Raw genomic sequence first — 23,316 nt, 5'->3', positions numbered from 1 at the left:
GCTGGGATTACAGGTATGTGCCATCATGCCTGGCCAACTTTTAACTTATAATACTTGGTATTTTCAGGACTTTAAACATTTAAAAAAAATAGAATGGGAATCGCAGCACACTACATTGTAGGTTTAATTTACATTTTGAGATCAGTCATTATTAAAGTTCATTTACCTTTTTCTTTTTCTGTTTTTTTTTCTTTTTTGTACTAAATTGTCCTTTTTCTTGTGGTTTTTATATTCCATTTTCTGTTTTATACTTAAAGTTTTCAATTTGTACATATCAATTTTACATATATGTACATATTTAATTAATGAAAATTCCTGAATTTATTACTGTGATAATGAAGATATTCTCTGTATTCCTAGAAATGTGTGGTTTTTCTTATTTGTTCTAGAGAATTAGACTAGAATTGATTTTTCCGCTTAGTTTGAAACAGCTGTCCTATTTTTCCTGTAAGAACACCCAATGTGCCAACATCGCACTTTAACATTCCGTTAGTTCTTCAGTAATTCTGTCTTTATTTTTACTTTGCAACCTTCAAAGTGTGTTAACAAGCCATGTCTAACTTGAGGCTCACAGGAGACATTTGGGCCAAGAGAGCTATTGGCATGGCCTAAGAGAAAGTCAGATTCATGTACGAGTTGGTGGGGATTGGCAAGGGGTAGATTTTGGGTTGTCAGGTTTGTATGTAACAGTGTTGTGTGAGCAACATCAAAAGTTTGGGCGTACCTGTTAGTCTTAGTTTTAGTTCTCTTTGTCCTGTGGTTTTCCTGTAGTTCCTCTACTGCATCCTGATTGCATTTTATTTATTTGTTTGTCTATCTTATCTATTTTTACTTACAGTAATTTTATCCATGCACCGTTCTGATTTTAGTGACATTGGGAAGGGAACACCATGTTGTTCTCACTTTAGCAGATTTAAGTTAAGCACTTTTAAAATCATCTCTATTTAGTTTCAAACACTGAAAACTTTTTAGAAAGCTAATACAGGCGTGGAGAGTAGGTGACTAGATACAGATAGCCAGAGCAAATAGTGTGTGAATGTTCAGGCATATGCTAGCTGGCAGGACTGAGACAGCTCATGGTTTTGGTGACACTTGATCCATTAAAAAACATCTCATTTGTTAGGCAGCCTCTCTTACTGTAATTTGTAATTAAAGAGATTATGTACTGCAGACACAGAGAGATTTTGAGTTCCAGGCAAACTGGATTTACATACATAACAGTATCCTATCTTTAGAAAAAGAGGCAAAGAGCCAGGCATGGTGGTGTATGCCTTTAATCCCAGCACCCAGGGAGGCAAGGGCCAGCGGATTGCTGTGAGTTTGAGGTCAGTTTGGTCTATGAAGGACAGCCAAGGCTACACAGAGAGACCCTGTCTTGGAAAAAAAAAAAAAAAGGCAGCTATGCTCACCATGGGGCCCTGAGGGGTTAGCTCAGTAGGGATGATTTGCAGTGTGACTATGAACATGTGAGCAGCACAGTGTAAAATCGAGGTGTGGTATACACACACCTAAAACTTCAGCACAGGAATTTGGAATCAGTAGGATCCCTTGATCTCAGTAGTTAGCTAATTGGTGAGCTTCAGTTTAGTGAGAGAGCCTGTCTCAAAAAAACAAGCCGCAGAACAAGTGAGGAATTCTCCATCAACCTTTAGCTTCCATGTATTGCATGTGTGCAACATATGTGCACGCCCACACAGACATACATTACACACAGAAGAAAATGATTATAATTACTGTATGTAGTTTGAACCATTTTAAAGATTTTGCTTTTTCTTTATTACAATTTATTCACTTTGTATCCCAGCTGTAGCCTTCTCCCTCATCCCCTCCCAGTCCTGCCCCTCTCCCTCTTCTCCTCCCATGCCTCTTCTCCAGTCTAATATAAAGATTTCTTAAAATGAAGAAAATGTAAAGCTTTGCTTCTTAAAGATATCATATATAACTTCAAAATGTAAACATTCCATAATTGCTTAAGTTTAGATAGCATGACTTTAATTTTGAGGTTTTTTTTTAATATAATTTTTATAACTAGTCTCCTTTAAGGAAGACATACAGTCCTAAGTTTTGAGATGTATGTGATTCCGTGGGTCTTGTAGAGTTTTATTTATATCATAGTTAAACATAAATTGGCAGCTGGATTATTTTCATTGTGTTTTATATATATATGCTAGCTAATGTGATTAGAGTTTTGCTTTTCTTTATTAGCATTTCAGTGCCTTTTGAACAGTTTTGAAGTTGTTGGTAGGTATTTGTGTTGCCTGATAGTGGCATTTTGTTGCAACACATTTTTTGTTATGTCATGGGCATTACAAGAATATTGAAGAACATGTTTTCCCAAAAAAAATGATGGGTTTCTCTAGAAAGCCAGTTGGTTCAGAAATTATTAGTTAAAACATAGGCCTTTAATAATTTTCATGTATCTAAGTGTGTGAAATTTTCACCCAAAAGTTATTTGCTAAATTTCAAAAATCGTTTCTGGGAAATAATTGCAATGGAACATAAGTTGGGGAGCAATACCGTATAAGTGAGATAAGTGAGGATTCTTTTTGATTTCCTGTTCTCTGCTGCTCTGGAACTCATGTAGACTAGGCTGTCCTCAAACTCACAGAGATCCACCTGCCTCTGACTTCAGTTGCTGGGATTAAAGATGTAAGCTAGCCAGAATGAGTTGTTAGTAATTTAACCTTGTAGTTATTATATAGATAACAGCAATTTTTCATAATTAAGGGGAATAAGATTAGATTTTGATATTTTAAATTGGTTGGTGCTCTTTGCATTTTATTATTCATAAGAATCATAGAGTTAATGACCCCTAGCTTCCCTGTTGGGTAGAAGATAGACATGAGTAGTAGAGCTGGACAGCCAGAGGCATGTTCTTTGAGCAGCCTTCCTCTCTATTGCAAATCTCATTCTTCATTATAAGTTGAGCTTTAAAAAGAACAGGTGCTTTTAATACTGGAGAGGTGGAATGTATCAACCAACCCAGTGCATGAGAGCAGTCATGAACCTTTGAGTCAATCTCAGAGGGAGTTAACCAAGAAGCTGTGGTTGTATCTTGGCATTTGTATTTTCATAATGCTCCATTGTGCTTAAATGGCCTTGAGGCTGCTGATAGATTGACTGTTTCCACTATGATAGATGGGGTATATCAGAAGCTGAGGTGCTAGGGTATTTTCCCACACATGCACTGATGCCTACATCCTCAAAAGATCTTGACTTCATTATTTCACTTACTTTCTGGTTTTATCTTTTCCTCCCATAATTTAGGAAGAGAAGAGGGTCTTTTTACCTCATGAATATGCCACCCAGTTCATAAATATTCATAGAAAGTTCTCTTTGGAATTTATATTAAAACAGCAGTGCTGCCACCTCACTTTTGAGACAGCAAACTCTCCCCTCTCCTTTGGAGTGCTTACTTGCTTTTTTGTATTAACTTCTTTTAAACCTTGTCTTACCTTGTCTTGCAACTGAATTATTTTGCTTCTAAGAAGAATAGAGACCACACATATACACACACACACACACACACACACACACACACACTCATAAGGTTTGAATTATGCAATATTTTTGCCCTGGTACACAAAAGGAAATAAATGTACCCCCTACCCCATTAGTGTTGATGTTTAGAATCACAGCCACACTTAAAATCTCATGTCCTGTGAACTGAAATTTTTGGTTTTCATGATGGAACTAGATTTCAAAGTTTTACCTTCCTTTTGTTTGTATAAGTAATTTCATTTCATCTTTCTATTAAAAACTTTTTAAATATTATGAGGTAATTTGAGAGAGTATTATAGATCTTATATAAAATTAATGTGATTTTATAGTGCTTTATCTGTAAGGATGCAAAGAGCTCTGTTTAATATATGTGCATTATATGTATGGTTGTAGAAGAATGTCACTCTTAGTCTAGTAGGAAATTAGAGTGTGGAAAAAGTTCTGAAAATGTGTGCTTCTCCTCCCTGTTACTTAATTGGCACGAGTACGGTAAAGGGAGATGTGAGGTGTCAGAAATGTTTAAGAACTGGTTTAATGAAGTAGTATGTTTTCAGAGGATTTTATAAATTATGCAGCCACAGTGACATTAAGTGACTGCTTAGAGTATTAAAAGTCTTTCTCTTGCACATAAGCGCTGTTACGCAGTGTGAGCCAGTGGAATAGATGTGAAATAGTTTGTCCTCATGGTGCTGTATCATTGGCATTGGTAAAGAGTGAACAATTTGTTTCACCTGCAGATTCCTGCAAGCTGGACAAATCCTTCGGGAAAATATCACATTGGCATTAAAAATGGCTATGATTTCTATCCAAAGGCTCTCAAGGAAAGGATACAGGTAATGAGAAACATAGTGTCAGTTGCTTGCAAATGTCTATGCTTAGATTGTGTGAAGAATGAGGATTTTCTTTGGTTTTGGTTTCATAAACTCATGAGGTCTTAAATTTTTGAGAAACTTGGATGTTGAAAGACTGTTCAAGGGTATGCTTTTTACTTAAAGTGATTCTTAGTTTGGAGTAGTTGGTTTAAGGATGTTTAAAGCAAAATAAACTAAAGCTCAAGCGTTTGTGTTTTCTTTTTTGGGGGGGAATAGGTGACATAAACTGGTTTTATTAATGTATAGACCTCTTTATTTTTGTTCATGTGTGTGTTTGTGTGTATTTTAAGAAAATTTGCCCCATTTATCTTGTTGTCTAGTTTTCTTGATCTCATTTGTTTGTTATCATTTACTATTATTCTGTTAATCAGGTCTAAAGCTATTGAAGTATGTGTATAAGTAAACAAGTCTGGGCGTGGAGAGGTAGCTTAGCAGTTTAGAGGGTTTATTGCCTTTTCATCGAACCCAAGTTCATTTCCCAGCATGCACATCAGATGACTTAAAACCACCTATGACTCCAGTTCCAGGGAATCCGATGCCCTCCTCTGGCTTCTGTGGGCGCCAGTATGCATCTAGTGCACTAGACTCACACATGCACACATGCACACAAAGATAAAATCGGTCTGGAGTTACGGAAAGAAGAGTCAGGTGTGGGTAGGAGTCTGCTTTAAAGACTTGCTGGCTAACGGAACTTCTGTCACGATGCAAATGTTTGAAGTGCTTAATCTCTGCTCTGTTAAGGCAACTGCTGGGGGTTACTGCACCACACAGGGCCATTTCTGAGCCCCACGTGGCAGTAATTGTTGATGTAAGTCCAGAGTACTTCAACTGTAAAACAAAAGTGTGATCTTGTCAGAAATCCTAATAGATATGTGGATGCTGACATATAATCACAATGTATTCTTCTTCCTTTGAGATCCATGAATTGGAACTTACTTTAATGCACACAGCTTTAATTAAATAAAAAATACAGATGTCAGGAAACTTTTAATTTGGCGTATTATTTTTAGTCAGTTTCGATAAGGAAGAAATTGACATATGAATATAAATCATGTAGTTAGAGTAGACTCTTCCAAGATAGCTCAGTTTATTAGTTTAATGAAAGGATTCTTTTATTGAGCAGACTTTTGTTAGGAGATACTATGTGATGAAGAATGAAGATAATGTTAAGGACCGGGACAGGAATTATTGAGGGTATCTGCCCTTCCCAGTGAAGCTACAGTTTTTCTTTGCCATCACCTTGTAGTTGACTGTCTTCATTTTCCAATTCTGTATGGGTTCAGAAGTCAGTATTTTTTACTTTAAATGACAGGGATACAGTTTGTTTTCTGATGATACTCTACATTTTGGAGAAGGGTGGGTATAAATTGAGGAATAACAATATAAAAATATTTTTGTATGACATGATAAACTTGTTCTCCTAACCAACTTCATTAATTGATCCAATACTTTACCTTCAATAGAAATTTTTTATGTCTAAATTTTTGTATATTTTTATACTTTTTTAAAATTTATTCACTTTATATCCCAGTTGTAACCCCCTCCCTCATCTTCTCCCTGTCCCATTCTCCTCCCCCTTCTACCCTCTCCCTCTCCCCTAGTTCACTAAAAGGCAAAGTCCTCCCCTACTGTCTGACCCTGGCCTATCAGGTCTCACCAGGACTGCCTACATCCTGTTTCTCTGTGGCCTGGCAAGGTCTTCCCGGCAGGGGGAAGTAATCAAAGAGCAGACAACCAAGTTCATGACAGAGGCAGCCCCTGCTCCCCTTACTCGGGTACCCACATGGAGACTGAGCTGCCTATCAGCTGCATCTGAGCGGAGGGTCTAGGTCCTCTCCATGCATGGTCCTTGGTTGGTGCATCAATCTCTGCTGGCCCCCCTCGGCCCAGATTTTTTGGCTTTGTTGGTCTCCTTGTGGAGGTTCTGTTCCCTCCATGTCATTCTATCCTCCACTTCTTCCATAAGACTCCCTGAGCTCTGGCCAAAGTTTGGCTGTGGGCCTCTGCATCTGCTTCCATCTCCTGCTGGGTAGAGTCTTTCAAGACACATATGGTAGGCTTCCATCCTTTTCTACCTCTTCTGGTGTCTATCCTTATCCTGTTTTCCCTGTGAATGAGAATTAAGTATCCTCCCTAGGGTCTTCATTGTTGTTTATCTTCTTTAGTTCTATAGATTTTAGTATGGTTATTCTGTATTATTCAGCTACTATCCACTTACTTTGAAAGCCTTTGTTTGATAACTTTATAGTATCTGAACTGCTAGCATGCCATAAACATAATCATAGGTTTACTTGCCTGTTTTGTCTGCCTGATTGTGAGTTTGTTTTTTTTTTTTTTTTTTTTTTTTTCTTTTTTTTGGTCTTTGCAGAAGGAACGGAAGGAAAAAATCTGGGATCCGATTCACAGAGTTGCACTTGCAGAAGCTTGTAGAAAACAAGAAGAATTTGATATTGCCAACAATGGCTCTTCCCAAGTCGGTGCTACTCACTTTCATTTACATGTTTCACTGAATTATATTAGTATTCTAAAGGGTGCATTTTCATAGGATTAATCCCTTGGCTATGTTTTGGGTTTTGTTTTGCTTTTTAAAGATTTGTTTCCTTACATATTGCATATGAGTACTCTATAATGCACTATCTGCACGTACACTTGCATGCCAGATGAGGGCATCAGATCCCAGTATAGGTGGTGGTTTTGTTTTTTAAACATTTGTTTATTTATTTATTTTGTATGAGCATCTGCATGTACACCTGCACGCAAGAAGAGGGCATCAGATCCCAGTATAGACGGTTGTGAGCCACCATGTGGCTGGAAATTGGACTCAGGACCTCTGGAAGAGCAGACCGTGCTCATAACCTCTGAGCCATCTCTCTCCATTACCTCCTCTCCCATGACAGTTTTTTCTCAGTTGTTTAAAGTTACCAGTTCTGATGTCATTATTCAGACCACATCAATTAACAGTTTTGATGTCATTATTCAGACCACATCAATTAACATACTTCTTTTATGGAAAATTTAGAATTTATGTAATTTTTTAGAAACATGTATTTATGAATGTTTTAAAACATAACCATGAAATCTTTGTTACATAGAAATTCCTTTGTACCTTTTCGTAGCTGTTGTCTTATTTGTCTTCCCTGGAAGTCATAATCCTGTTTTATAACACTGTGGAATGATTTTCCTCTTTAAGATGGAACCATGCAGAACTTTTATACAGTTTCTTTTGCTAAGAAAGTTAGAATATCTTCCGTGTCCTGACTATTGCATTTAGTTTACCCCTGTTATAGTAGTCTATTTTTAGGGCTGCTACAGTGTGTTCATCTTGTAGATGGGTACTGCCTTTGTTTTTATTTTAGTTTCATTTACTCATTTATTCACTCATTCATTTATTTTTTTTTGACTACTAAGAATAATGTCATTTTAGGAGCTAGAGAGATTGCTCAGCAGTTCAGAACACTTGCTGCTTGCGAGGATGACCTAGAGCTGGTCTGCAACTCTAGTTGCAGAGGATCCAAGGCATTCTGGCCTCTAGAGGCATCAGGCGTGCTGGTGGTGCACATACATACATGCATGCATACAAAACCCTAGTACACATGAAATCAAAGTAAATCTTTAAGGAATCATTTAAAACATTGTTGGCTAAAGCTTTTTGTAGATTATAATGATTATGCCAGTTTATATTCCCACCAGATGCATATAAGTGTACCCATTAATGCCATTAAAGATTTTCTTTATTTTGATTTTATATATATGAATGTTTTTCTGCAGAATGTGTGCATGGTACCTTCAGGCCAAAACTCTGAGCTCCTGGAACTCAGACTTCATAGTTATAAGTCACCATGTGGGTCCTGGGGAGTAAATGTAGGTCCTCTGCTTTTAACCACTGAGCCATTGTTCTAGAAACACCCCCCCCCCCACTGGCTTTAAATCAGTTTATAAATGGAAATAATGTCTTTGTATGTTTTTTGTTTGTTTTTATGGTTTTTCTCTAAAAAGAAAAGCCAAGGTACGTTTATTTCAACAACAATGTTAGAATTTAGAACAACATTGAAGAAGCAAACAAGCTTCTCAGTGTTAGCAATTCTGGGAGTTTACTCTGCAGTTTGGGGGCAATACACCCATATTCCCAGGTTATTCTTACACTTTCCAAAATCATATTTTAAAAATACTAGCAGTTGTCATACTGTAATTTGATAACTACAATTAAATAAAATGCCCTTAAGTTTAGTAATACTGCCTTTTCCACCTTTTCACCATTTCCCTCTTTCTCTTCATCCTGTCCTCTCTGCCCCACCTCCAGCGCGCTCCCTTTTCCCCTCCCCTCCCTTGCTGCTCCCATTAAACCTATATTTATATAATATAGCTTCATCTTGCCATTAGCTCATTCCATTTTATTTAATCATCTGGTGCCTGTGACTCGGGGGAAGCTAAGCCCCACAAGCTGGACTTTGTGGGCCACTCCCTTGACCTCATAGTTCTCTGCTCATCATCTTCAAACCCTGAGAGAACTTGAGTACCCAGCCTGGCAACTTGGTAAACCGTTTCTCTTCTCCCACCTCCCTCTTCGTCTGAATTCATATCCTGTTTCCTCAAGAACTGCATCCAGAACTCAGGTGCTCTGGCCGAAACCTCACAGACTGAATCAGCTAAACCTGCTGGTTCCTAGCTGCAGATGGTCTCACTGATCCTGGAAAGCAAATAGAACAGCTTGCTCTTGGAATTAGGCCAACATTCCAGCTATTTGCCCCACATCCCAAAATTCAACACCCTCAATGTCAGCTGGAAGTAGTGAGAAAAGATGCTTTGCTCATTATTTATTAACAAAAGGCTGGGATGTCAAAGTCCCTTCCTGCTGCAGGGCGTGGCTGCCATACCCTGCCCTCTACCTAGAGGTGGATCTTCTCTCCCAGAAGCCCTTCACTGTATAATCCAGGCATCTTGGTTCTGCAGGCCCTTTCCCCAGTTTTTGCCCTTCCCACCTTTCTCCCCTTCCTGCCCTCTCCCTTCCTCCCCCATCCTCCCAGAGCATATTCCCCTCCCCCTCCCTCACTGCTCCCAATAAACCTGCATTTATATAATATATGAAAAAAATAGTTTAGTAATACTTACAAAGAACTATACCTTGTGGAATAGTCATGAAAACATCAGTAAGGTAACAGGTTCATTGGAATCAGAGGTAGACACTGCTGATTTAGGGCCTTACCTTGAATTGAAAATGTGTTAAACCTTGAGAGTGCATTCAAAGAACTTCCATGAAATATGCTGTATCTGTGAACTCATGAATAGTAAGCTTTTTGTCTTCATTATGAATGAGGGGACTGCAGCAGTGTTGGACAGCACAGGCTTGTAAATAAGTAACAAGTGAAAAGTGTTCATTATGCTGTCGCGGGAACAACTCACAACTTGCTGTTCATTCTTTTGAATTGTGCTTTTATTATGAATGTACACCTTTTCTTAATCAAAAGTCAAATGGTGGATTGAAGATAGAACGTAGTGGTAGGGCACTTGCCTTATATACCCAAGGCTCCAGCTTCAGTTTCGACCACTGCTTTAAAGCATCTTCTCATTTTTCCAAAGTGAGGTGATTTTTTTTTCTATTTGTTCAGCACTGTCTTTACAACTGTCAGGTACACACAAAATGTTCTAATATTAATCTGTTTTTGGTTAATAGGCCAATAAACTAATCAAGGAAGAGCTACAAAGTCAAGTGGAATTACTCAATTCTTTTGAGAAAAAGTATAGTGACCCAGGCCCTGTGTATGACTGCTTGGTGTGGCATGATGGTGAGACCTGGAGGTAATCTCAAGTCTTTTGTCATGCTTATTAAAAATCATTTTATCAGCTCTGAAGAACTCTCAACCCTCAGAGCTGTACAGAGTTTATAACCATATCACTTAGCAACACTGTGTAGTTGTGGATAAGCCTTTTGAACTTAGTATTTTTCACAGTAAATGTTACATTTATCTATTTTTTTATAAACTTAGTTTATTAACTACATTTTGTCAGGCTGATCACTGAGGTATGTGGAAATGTTCCTTGTTAAAGCTAGACAATTTGGAAAGTAACCAAAAATATTGTAGAACATTTACTAAAAACATATTGAGGGTGAAAAGAAGAAAAATTGATTGGCATAGATTTTTTTTTAATAGCTAAGTTAACTTGGCAGTGCTAGTAATTAAGTGTTCAGTTCTGAGTTATGCGAAATGATTCATATGTGCAACCTCAGTACTTGATAGGCTAAGATAGAAGGATTGGTACAAGTTTGAGGCCTGTGTGGGCTGCTCAGTGACTATTAGGCCGTTTGGGGCTGTGTAGCAAAACTCTGAGAAGGCTCACACAAACATGCAATACATAGAGAAAAGTACAAAAACAAAGTATTGATCTTTGCTTAATTTACATTTCATTTGTGACTGATTCATTTAAACAGTGATGTGCTTAAAATACATATTTTTTAATTTTAGAAAACCATAAGATGAGGTGGAAATTTTGTTTTGTTAAAAAATATATGTAAAGCTTTCTGTGAGTGGAGTTTGAAGTGTAAAGTCATGTGTTGTCGGGAAGCTGGAAAGGTCCTGGATTACAATGGCAGCAGGAAGTAAGGGCTGTCCTACACTAGTCTCCATTCTAACCCAATTTTTAGTTGTAATTTCTCACCAGCCCGGTTGATTTTCTATACCATCTGTGCCTGTCAGTGTCACTGTGTTTGGTTTTAGCACTAGCTTCGGGGAGACTTCTAACCTAAGCTTTACTGCTTATTCTCTGAAACAAAGGAATCTAGGCATTGGATTTGAGTGGTGGAAAAGTGAGCAGTGAGAAGATGACCAAGAAACTATATTGTGTGATTCTTAGAAGAGTGGAAGGATAAATTTTAATGTTTATTTTTCCTTCCCAACAGAGCCTGTGTTGATTCGAATGAAAGTGGGGATTTGAGTAAATCTACTGTATTGAGAAACTACAAAGAGGCCCAGGAATACGGCTCTTTTGGCACAGCTGAGATGCTGAATTATTCTGTTAATATTTATGATGATGGAAACCTGCTCTCCATTGTGACCAGTGGAGGTATCTGTTTTTCAAATTTACTAGTGAGAGATAGTCATGCAGTGGCTGAATGATAAATTTCTGCAGCCACAGTGAGGCTTTAGTGAATTTATTATAGAAATTTCTGTTGAAGGACAAAGCCTAGTAACTTTGATGTGATTTTACTCTCTTCTTTTTAAATTATAAACTGTGTAGAAGTAGTTCATAAATAAAAGCAAAACCTTAACATCCAAAAATTCGTTCATAAGTATGAAGTGATAATACTTGCACATATTAACCGTTGATAAATTGAGAAATTTATCTCTAAGTACAGACTTAAGTAAAATGGTTCTTAGCGTAGTAGTCTATGTAGGTTTAAAAAAGTTTTCTACTAGATAGCACACCACTAGATAACTGTCCAAGGCAGAATTTAATACTTGTGTCATGATGTAAAATATTACATAATCAAAAATAATATATACAAATGTCAAATGTGTGGGTTTTAGTGAAAATGTCTATCGTAAAACACTTGTATAAAGTGGAAGACTATGCCAGATAATAATGTACATTACAGATAAGTTTGGATGATTTAATACTGAGAATATAAAAGCAAGTGGAAAGATTATGTTGCCTTCAAGGTTGGGCAGGTGAGGAGACAGGAGGATGCAGTAAGATGTGACTGTTGAGGAAAAAGACCAGAGATATGAGTTCAAAAGACTATAAATGAGGACAGAATGTAATCAAAGTACAGTAAGCATGAAATTATTTTATGGGCTAACATGAGAAAAAACAATAACCTTAATATCCTTCTTCCAAGTTTACTACTCTCTTGATTTTTATCTTGGCTACTTTGGACCATATGGGTGTGTTTGTATTGAGTCAAAAGTGATAAAATAGTCTTAATTTCCACATGGCTTACCCTTTTTTCAATTATGTAAATGAAATTAACCCAGTTTTTATATGAGACTTTAATTCAGCCTTATTTTTATGAGCTTTATTTCAGTGCATATTAGTTCATATTTATTGTATGTCAATTCTAAGGATTGATATATTAAATATCCATTTGCTTTTAGTGAACCCTAAGTTAATTGGAATTTTGAATCATATAAATGATGAAGCAATGAAATTTTTTGTGAATATCTTGGTAAACATGTTTATGTGTGTCTGTTGGGTACTGGAGCAAAGGCGAGACTGCTCAATTCATAAGTATGCCTGTGTTCAGATTCTTTGAACAAGAACAGTGCATTGTATGCTCTTAACTATTGCCAACCTTCAACATTATAGTTATGTTGAAAAGTATATGGAGGTAACTTCATTGTGACAGTAATTTGCAATTCCAAGATGACTAATGAAGCAAAACAGGTTTTCCTATTTGTGTGACTTGTGGACATCGTTTTGTGAAATGCGTGTCGCATGTTTCACCTGCTTTCCTTTGTGAGCAGGTGTCTCCACTCCTTTTCCTCTTTGCTTGGTTTGGAAGATTTTTTATCTACTGTGGAGTTCTGTGTGTTACAAATACTGGCTGTCTTCTGTGGCTTACATTTTTTACTTACTATGAACAGAGTTGCATACAGGTTAGAGAAAAAATAAATTTGTAGTTGTAGTTTATTTTGTGTGACCTGTAAAAGCATGTTTGAAATACTAGATATATATTCAGGGTAATTTTTATTTAAATTATATTTTTTAAGTTATTTTGTCTTCATACACACATGTTGAAATGGTTAAAGTTTTAACCATTTCATTTTATACACAAACACCCTCTTTCTGTCTGTAGGAGCTCATGGAACCCATGTAGCGAGTATAGCTGCTGGGCATTTTCCAGAAGAGCCTGAACGGAATGGAGTCGCTCCTGGTGCTCAGATTCTGTCAATTAAGATTGGTGATACGAGGCTAAGCACCATGGAAACAGGCACAGGCCTCATCAGAGCTGTGAGTGTCTGCGAGTTCTTGACATAGATTAATAATTTAGGGATGTAGAAATTTACAGAATTTTTATAAGATACTCGGTTTATCAAAAGTATTTAAAACAATATTTTGGTGTATAGAACAGTATTTTTAGAAGCAAATCATTGCTGATTAATTCATTTTACATTTTTTAAAGTTGCCATGTGGCAGTAGTGCTTGGCTTTAATTCCAACACTTGGGAGGCAGAGGCAGGTGGATCTCTTGAGTTTGAGGCCAGCCTGGTCTGAGTAAGTTCCAGGACAACCAAGACTACACAGACGAACCCTGTCTCGAAAAACAAAACAACAAAAATTTAAAGTTAAAAATTACCAGGAAAAAGTTTTTTAAGTCTTTGTAGAAAAAAATATTTTATACTCATTGTAGTAAATCTCAATATAATTTTAAAAAATATATAACTTGCTCCAATACTCTAAAAGGAAATTTGACTTTTTAATAAATTTAATATTCTATATTGCAGTTTTTCATATAACTTAAGTATCTTTAAAATCTAATGAGAATCATTGTATTGCCTCACCCATTTTCTTTTATGGTTTCTTCATTCTAAAGAGAATAATTTCAGTTTTAATTGACAGTTTACTGAATTTGTTTCCCTGCTATCCTTTGGCTTTAATTACAGTTTGCTTAGAAATACCTTCAAAATTAGGATATGATTAGTCCTGACACTATAGGATTATTTTCTGGCTAAGCTGTTTCTACAGATAACTTACTAAACCAGATTCTTGTCTTAATCTTTTAATAGATGATAGAAGTTATAAATCATAAGTGTGATCTTGTCAACTACAGTTATGGAGAAGCAACTCATTGGCCAAATTCTGGGTAAGTATTTGTTGGCAGTTGTTATATCAGACTCTACTTAATGAAAAGGATTAAATGTTTTAAAGTAAACTGAACTTACAGTAAAATATAACCATGATGAGCAGAAAATTGTGTTTCATAAGTCAGACCTTCAGTTCCATGTCATGTCTTTGATGCCAGGTCCAGTCACTACATCTTGCAAGACCATTCCAAGCACTCCTTCATAATGGTGCTTCTGAGAGTCAAAACTACCAAGCCCTCTGGCTTCCACATTTTCCTTTCTAGCCAGTTTGGATTTGTTAGTCCATCCGTTACCAAAATAGCTCATTCACATCTGTCCTGGGATTTCTCAGTGCTACTTAACTGCAGACCCACAGTTCTCAGACTTTGGTGCTCTTACACATATTGGCTCCACTTGTTAAGCTGCCTTGTCTCCTCAGTGTGTGCCACTTTCTCTCCTAAATTGCTTTCTTTCTTGTAAGTTTGTTGCGTGACAAAACTTTTCCTATGGAGATCAAAGCACATGCCTACTTACCTGATAGGAAGCCCACAAGAGACCAAAATAGGAATACCATCAAAGTCCAACTTGGGGAACCAGTGAGTTTTATCAGAGTTACTTATGGCAGTATGGATGAGAGGTTTCTCACAGAAGGAGAAGTGACTCAAGACAGCTGCATCACCAAAGTCCACGCCAGCATAGGTGACAGCTCTCAAAAGGTGGGAACTTGGAGCACATTGCATAGTCTGCAGGAAGCTCAACAGGTTGGAGAGTGACCTTTTCAGATCCCTCAGTTGGTGTAAACCTCTTCCAGGCAGATTGGTTGGTTTCTGCTTCTTCCAGACAGCTGGTGTGTTCTCAGCATCTACTTTGCAGTTTAACTTTTTAAAGTCTTCATTGTAAATTGACTTCACTCCTGTGAGAGGGACTCTCAGCTTTCATTGCTTATTCTGACAAGGAGGGGCCTAGTGAATCTGGTCAGTTTCAGGCACTTCCTGAAGCCATTTTGAGTTGTTTACCTTCCTGCTTAAAGAGGAGCACACTGCAGGATTAACTATTTCAACCTCAGAGGAAACAATTTACATTATCCGTATCTTTTCTTCCAGTATGGTGTTTACCTTAACTTGATTTACCGTAGCTCCTTTCCTTTATATTCTATGTGTATAAAATATTTAGGGCTTAGTGGTCAGTGTCTCTATCACTCCTATCACCAAAGCATTAATATATGCCAGTTAACCTGGTATCTGAACCTGTATTTAAAGTCCTATCAAGAGGGAAGCTTTAATGATCTAGAGGCTGCACTTTATTTTTCTGTGAAGTATTATTTCTTTTTATAGTGCAGTCTTGCCCTTTCTGTCATCTCCTTAATCTTCATCTGAGTGATCCTTTTCTCCTGTGTCAGTTATACTAAATTTCACTCCCTATCTCCCCTACTCCCCCCCCCCCGTGTGTGTGTGTGTGTGTGTGTGTGTGTGTGTGTGTGTATGTGTGTGTGTTCAACTTGTGTCATGGTGTCCATGGAGGTCAGAAGAGGTCAGTAGATCCTTGGAGCTTCCTTTCACATGTATTTGTGAGTCTCAATGTTGATTGTGTTGGTAACTGAACTGGGATCTTTTGTCAGACATTGGATTTTGCAGGACCCTTTGGAGCTAGATGTTTTATAATTTCCATTTTCTATATTAATATAACTTCATCTCCTTTAACTAATGCCAGTAAACTTTCTTGCTTGCTGTCAATCTCTAACTAGATTGCGATTTTGAAATTCTTAGGTTTTCTCCTAGTCTTTTTCCTACATTCCACTCCCCCATTTAACTGTGTCATTAAAGATACTAGCTGTTTCAGTCAGAAAATCCTTGGTCCAAATACAGACAAGAGTCACTTCAGTTTTCTGTTTTATTTAATTATTTATTTCTCTCTCTCTCAGTGTTACCACTTCATAACCCTTGTGAATAATTTAATGCTTTATAGTGGTTTTTTTTGTTTGTTTTCCACATATGGTTTTGTTTGTTTGTTTGCTTGCTTCTTTTGGCACAGGGTCCCACTGTGTAGCCTTGTTTGGCCTCCATGTAAACCAGATTGGCCTCTTAATTCCTAACATTACTTTTCTGACTGCCTCCAGAGGGCTGGAATTAAAGGTGTGCACCATCAGCCAAGCTTTATCTTATGTTTTTCATGCATTTAATTTGATTTTCCAATTCCCTGAAATTCAACTAGGGTATATGAATTGAAATGGCATTGTGTCTTGCTAAAAGCTCATGTCTGTAAAATCACATAACTGAGTGAATCTAATATATATCTCCTCATTTAAAGCTACTATCAGTTTTACAGTTTGGAATCATTGTGATTGGTTTAGTTATACACAAATATGGGACAGTTGTATTTGCTCAAAGTAGCTCTTTCTTTTTCAGGAGAATATGTGAAGTGATTAATGAAGCAGTGTGGAAACATAATACAATTTATGTTTCTAGTGCTGGGAATAATGGCCCATGCCTTTCTACAGTAGGTTGTCCTGGTGGAACTACATCCAGTGTGATAGGTCAGTAAGCTTTACAGTTTCTGAAATAGGTTTGTTTAAGTACAAGCAAAACAGAGATTCCTAAAGCGGACTGGAGAGACCCTGTATCCAAAACTATATAAATTAAAAGTAAACCACAGTTTAATCAGGTATTGTGTTCTATATAGAAAACACTGGAGGCCCAGGTATTTTCAGTCATTTTACATTATGACAGGGTGCTTTCATCTAGAGTCAACTTGAATAAACTAACTTTCACTTCATACTCTTCTAAGTAAGCATATGGTTTTGTGGGCTGCATGTGACTTGCAGGCTCTTGCTTGGCCATACCTTCATATAGACATTAAATGTGTTTCTAGAAAAATCTGAGGAGCTGTTATCTAGAATTTATTGTAATTTAGGAAAAATGGTTTAATAGACACACATCCACACTTTTTAGCAGTTTTTTAATGTACATAGTATTTTTATATGTACAAACCCAGTATACTTTGTATAGCATAGCTTTCTCTATTAGGTGTTCCCTTTCCATTTACAAGAGAGAGAGTGCTGGTGTAGAGACTAAGCAGTTTACCCATGCGCACAGGGTATGTCACTGGGGAAAATAGGATACATGCAGTGAATTGTGTTCCCTTTGGTTAATGGTGAACTCCATTGTAATAGGTGTTGGAGCTTATGTTTCTCCTGATATGATGGTTGCAGAGTATTCACTGAGAGAGAAATTACCTGCAAATCAATACACATGGTCGTCTAGAGGCCCAAGGTAAGTACAAGTAATGATTGGAAGTAATACATGTGTTTGATTAAACGTGATATTATTGGGAGAGGGGGCTTGCAGATTATAAGTAGTGATAGTCTTGTCAGACAATTTGATATTTAAACTTTGGGGAAACAAATGTTGTGCCTTTTAAAGGATCGTAGTAACAGATCTTATGTTTATTTTGAGGTTACAATCTACTTTGAGGATTTTGGGTAGGATCTATAGGCAAACAAATTCAGATTGACAAGTTTCAGTTTTCTAACACTGTCTGAACTCTCTGTTTGGTTGGAGGAACAAATCTGTTTTATTAAGAGATTATGTAAGTCCTAATTTTTATTGTACCTCATTATGACATCATAGTGAGTACTGACACCTGATTAAAAATAAAATCTATTTTAATTCATCCCTTTATTTCTTTGGAGATGATTTAGAAGAATTTTGATTTTGATCCAGCAACTGTTCTAGTGCCTGCATTATGGTCAGACACAAACGGCCAGTTTGTGATATGAGCTCACAGTGACATTGCTGGATGGTGGGACAGTATGTGTGAGAATAGTTGGTTATCCCATCCTAGAGGAGGTGGTCATAGTTTTGAAGGATTGATAGAATGTTAATAGACAATAGGAAGTTCTATATGGAGTGAATGCATGAAGTCAAAGATGAGCAGGTTTTTGTATGGAACTAATTCATTATACTAAACTAATTATGTATCAGGGAAAGTTTGTCTTGTACCGTCACCATTGGCTGCTCTCCTTCATTCATCTGATATCAGTAAGAATAACTATAGATGAGAATCCAAAGTCTGGGTTTCAGAGATGTTCAGAGAAAACATTCTTACAGAGGACTTGAGTTCAGTTTTTAGCACCTACATTAGGTAGCTCACAACTGGCTGTAACTTAACCAGAGAATTTACTACCTCTGCTGTCCAGACAGACAGATACGTACACAAACACACACATACACACTTACTTAAAAATAATAAAAATAAAATTTAAAACATTTTAGAAGAATCACAGAGGTTAAAGGTTTGTGTTCAGTTAATACAAAAATTATTTAATGAGTTCTAAATCTGATTTCTAAGTTAAAAGTTTTATGTTGAAATTTAAAATAAAATTATATTTAAAATAAAACAAAAGTATTAAAGACTGTTACTTAAGCCAGCCTTTGCAAATGTCTTTTGCTGTATAACATTTAAGGAATGTTTTTAGATGATTGGGGTATAGTGCAGTGGTAGAATGTATGTATGCTTAGCATATGTAAGGACTTGGATTCAGCCTCCAGCACCAAAAACAAAACAAAGTGAATTAAAGTAATATGCAAAGAATTATTTCAATAAATTACCAAAACAAATTGATCTGAGTTTGTCTTTATCTCGTATACAACACACATGAAATACCTTAGCAAATATTTGGTTAAATTATTAAATTTATACCTTAATAATTTGTAGTAATGATTATTGTGGACTAATGATTATTGTGAAGAATATATTTGATAGTGCTCCCTGAAAAATTGTCCTACCTCAGTATTAAACATTAGATGTATAGATGTATAGATCTGCTTTTAATTTCTTTCGTTCTCTGTTGCAACTAAAGCTTTACACAAAAGTCTATCAGGGCCTATTTGCAGGAATTGCAGCCCTGCCACATAGTGCCTGGCTTCGGTTGCTCTCCAGGAATCCGTCAATGTAGCCTTCTTGTTCTTGTTCTTTTTTTTTTTTTTTTTTGGTCTTCAGAACCAATACCACATGGACGTTTATGACACTGCCATGTTCTGCTGTCCTTTAGAGAGGTAGCCCAGCGCTTGGACCACAGTTGTATCAGCCTCTGTGTGCTAACTCTAGAGAAACACTTTCCCATGCATTTGCCTTTAAGGAACCCTCAACCGCATGCCATCTTAGGCTTTCTTTAGATCACTATAAAATGGGGCCTCTCGAGGGGTAGAGTTTTGCTTTCAGAATATCCTTTTGTTCCAGTATAACATAGGTTTCATTGTAAAGATGCTAATCTTTATGAATTGTAAATGCTGCTTTAGCACCAGGGTGAATATCATTTTGCCTTGACATTTTCTCTGAAATCAAAGCAGACCACTGTAAATGATAATTAGTAAGGTATTGTAAGACCTGAGGTCTCACAGCTCAGGAGTTCAAGATCGCGCCCTTCCCAGAAACTCTGCCAGACCAAGACTCGTTGCAAAAGCAAGAGGTTTATTAACCATTGCACAGTGGGGTCACCCCTGCCGGTCAGCAAAGAGTGGCACTGGGAGACAAAGGCCTTTAGGTTATTAAAAGAAAAATTGCGGGAGATTTGAAGTTGCAGTCTTGGCAATTCAGGATTGGATGAGGAAGCTGTAAAGTGAGGTAATTGGTTAGTCTTAGGTGCTCAAGCTTGGCCAGTCCTGCCAAGTGTGGATGCAGCTGCAATTGAAGGTAGGGGTGGTTAGCTCATCCTTGAAGATAGGGGCTACAGACTTGGCTGGAGGTCAAAAGCTACTCAGAAGAAGTCTGGGTTCGTTGCTAAGAAACGCTATCTCAAGGACAAGGGTCTGGTCCTTCTTTTGCTGAGTGAAGGTCATTGCTTGCTTGCCTTTTTTTTTTTATCTGTCCTCACAGATAGGGTCACATTCCTCCATTCTCTGGAAAGGGACTAAGAGGCTTTAGCTTAACCTGGACCTAAAACTCAAAACTATAGGCTTTAGAAGACATATAGGTTACAAAGTTAGCCTAACCTTTTCAGTATGTAGCAGGAAATTAATACAGCGGCAGTTTTTCTTTAACATAGCTAGTTCCCAAATAATTACACAGAGAGAATGTGATTTATTTAATTAGCTTTGAAGCACAATAACTGGGCATTTTAAATCTATTCTAATCTAAGTACTAACTTAGTACTAGCTACTTCCTAGCCAAAATCCCCATAATATTTGCATGTATGGCCTTCTTTGTTCCAGTTCATTTCTCAAGATGGCTCCTGGTCCTCTCCTTGTGGCTTAATAGTCTACTCCCTCATTCTTTCTCCTCCTCTCACTGGAATTGGAGGTTTCACCCTATTCTCTCTATTACCCAGCTATTGGCTGGCCAGGTTTTTATTGACAAAGCAGAGAATAAATGGTGAGCAATATTTACACAAACTTGAGATTAGAGAGTCTTAGAATAAGCATTACAATGACATGTTTGGATTGAAACCAGGTAGTGAGCTAGAGAAATTAATTAGCATTTGAATTATTTGAGAATAAACTTTACGGGGAGGGTGTACAGTAATATTATGCCAAAGGCCATCACCTTCAGAACTTACCAGTCAAGCTCTTGGTTCACAGAATAAAGATTCCAACATGGTTCTTGGTCAAAATATCAAACAGATGGCCCCATTCCAGCTCTTTATAGAACACACACACACACACACACACACACACACACACACACACGATTTTAAGATTCCTTAATGTGGCCATGCTGTGGTAGCACATGCATTTAATCCCAGCACACAGGAGGCAGAGGCAAGCAGATCTCTTTGAGCTCCAGGCAATTCTGCTCTACAGATAGAGTTTCAGAACAGTTCGGGTTACACTGAGAAACCTTGTGTGGGGCGGGAGGGAGGGAGGGATAGCTGGGCGGTGGTGGCACACCTTTCTTCACAGCACTGGAGGATAGATCTCTGAGTTTGAGGCCAGCCTGGTCTACTTATTGAGTTTCAGGATAGCCAAGTTTACACCAAGAAACCCTGTCCTAGGGGAAAAAAAATAATGAAAATTACATATAAGACCCACGTCATATTTCTGTTGGACAAAGTGAAAATTTTCTAGTATAGAAAGAAATAGCCTGATCAAGGCGTTAGAGCACTCAAGTTTTTGACATCTTTGTGTTTCACACAAACATAGATACGTATTTCACTTAAAAGGGAAAAATAAGTGTGTGGTGAGAAATTAGGTGAGTTCAGTCATTTTCCTTTCATTACCGCCCATAATAATATCTTTGTCTTCTTTTTTTTTCTTTTGTAATGACTGCAATTATATTATCATTTTTGCACTACAGTTACAATTATCCTCATCCTATTTAAACTTTCCTGTTTTTCTGTTTAGTGCTGATGGGGCCCTTGGTGTGAGCATCAGTGCACCAGGAGGTGCCATTGCTTCTGTGCCTAACTGGACATTGAGGGGCACTCAGCTAATGAATGGGACATCAATGTCTTCCCCCAATGCCTGTGGAGGCATTGCCCTGGTACTTTCAGGTAAGTATATTACATACTACACTCACTTTTTTTTTTTTTTTAATGGTAGACTATGTTTTCTGAGATGGGACAGTGTCCCAAGAGAAGAGCATCGTGAGACAGGGAGGCCCAGGAACCACACAGCTCTGAGATAAGGTATCCCAGCAGAAGGGCATCCTGAGACATGGGAACCTAGGCGGTGCAGCTTCCAGGGGAGGGTATTCCCAGCTGAGCTGAAGAACTCAGGAGCCTTAGCCCTGTTACACTTTTTCTTTTCTTTCCTTCTCTTCATTGCCCCTTGGCTTCTTCCAGTGAGAGTCACACAAGGCAGCAAATCTCATAAAAGATTTATTGGAGGGTCCAGGGAATAGAGAGATTAATCCAGAAGTGATTGCCTCTGCTCCTGGGAGAAGGCAACAGGGAACTGAACACACACAGCCTTTATATAGGATTTTTGTAGGGGGTGGAGCTTTCTAGGGCAGAGATTTCCAAGGTGAAGATTATTGGGATTTCAAGTTCTGAGCTTGGAGGAGTTTAGGGATTGGTGAGTTTCATGCTCTGGAATTGGTTGGTTTTCCTGTTCAGGGATTTTATGGTTTTTTGTTTAGACTTTTTACCTAAAATTAGCTTTATCTGGAAAGGGTCCTATTGAATGGCTGGAGATGACAGAGGCTGGAAATGTCATTATGACAGTTAGAGAAGTGTCGGGGAGTGGCCTGTTGACTCATGCATCAAGGGGTTTACACAGACTTGAACTCTGGACTAAAGGAAACAACCTTCCTCAAATAAACTGTGAACTTCACTAAGGGGACAGATTCCTGGTCCTGGTCCCTGGCCAGCAGTGCCAGACAATGTAAAGCTCCCTGCCTGAGAAGAATGGCTAGTTTATACGTTGTTGCCACAGAGATGGCTCTAGGTGGAGCTCAGAGACAAGCATGCCTTTCTGCCACTGAGTTCCCTGTCAGATGCAGCAGCTTCTGAGGCTTTGGGGGATGCTGCCTTCTCTGTGACTTCAGCTTCTCAGTTTCTCCAGGAGTCTGATTTCAGGTCCCTGCAAAGTATACAAAGTTTACCAAGGGAATCCACAGCAGGGAAGGCTTTCCCTGGCCCTTTGTGGTCATGAATAACCAACAGTTTTAGTTCTGGGGCTTAAACGGATGGGTAAATTATAAAATGTACTTTGATGGTATGGGGTTTATTGCAAAAGGCAGACTATAAACAAATTCAAAATGTTAATATCACATTACCAGGTTATGATTGCTATGTAGTATTAAATAGGGCTCAACCTTCTGCCTCAAAGAGTGTCCTCCTCCTATTATTCACTTCTTTTCTGATTCCTGAGACTTTCTCCTCTGCCCAATATGAATAAGCTACACTGGGGAGAAGTAGTCTGCCTCCAAGCCCCAGTCAGTGCCATATCACATGCTAGGGTAAGTCAGACCTCACCTCAAGATAGAAATAGTTTCTACTTATTTCTAGTCCTTTAAACTCACCAAATATTTCAAGGTTGTATGTCTTTGATTATTTAGCTCTCTTCCCTGCAAATCTTTTCTGCCATGTTTCAGATCTGAAAGCTCATACATTCTCCAAGACTCAGTTTATCTACCAGTTGTTCTTAATGGTCTTTCATCCCTTCTGGGTTCTCATGGACATGGTTCTTAGTGAGAATCACAGAGTACTAGTACCTATTTGTTTTGTTT

At 37.8% G+C, this 23,316-nt stretch overlaps 1 protein-coding gene across 4 annotated transcripts in view; it reads left to right on the top strand.

Moving 5' to 3' along the window:
- Positions 1-23,316, top strand: part of Tpp2 (tripeptidyl peptidase 2) — a 74,204-nt gene that overhangs the window by 9,822 nt on the left and 41,066 nt on the right. For 3 of the 4 annotated variants that reach the window (XM_060379836.1, XM_060379835.1, XM_060379838.1), the window contains exons 3-11: positions 4,239-4,334; positions 6,742-6,846; positions 10,045-10,169; positions 11,269-11,432; positions 13,165-13,319; positions 14,095-14,171; positions 16,557-16,684; positions 17,321-17,420; positions 21,489-21,637. In XM_060379836.1, the coding sequence (XP_060235819.1) occupies positions 4,239-4,334; positions 6,742-6,846; positions 10,045-10,169; positions 11,269-11,432; positions 13,165-13,319; positions 14,095-14,171; positions 16,557-16,684; positions 17,321-17,420; positions 21,489-21,637 (1,099 nt within the window). The remainder of the gene's footprint in view (positions 1-4,238; positions 4,335-6,741; positions 6,847-10,044; positions 10,170-11,268; positions 11,433-13,164; positions 13,320-14,094; positions 14,172-16,556; positions 16,685-17,320; positions 17,421-21,488; positions 21,638-23,316) is intronic. The other variant, XM_060379837.1, reaches the window with a different exon arrangement.

This window comes from Meriones unguiculatus, chromosome 3, assembly GCF_030254825.1.
Source record: "Meriones unguiculatus strain TT.TT164.6M chromosome 3, Bangor_MerUng_6.1, whole genome shotgun sequence".
Classification (NCBI taxonomy): Eukaryota; Metazoa; Chordata; class Mammalia; order Rodentia; family Muridae; genus Meriones; species Meriones unguiculatus.
The sequence above is the reverse complement of the archived record's forward strand: the minus strand, read 5'-3'. Positions and strand labels throughout refer to the sequence as shown.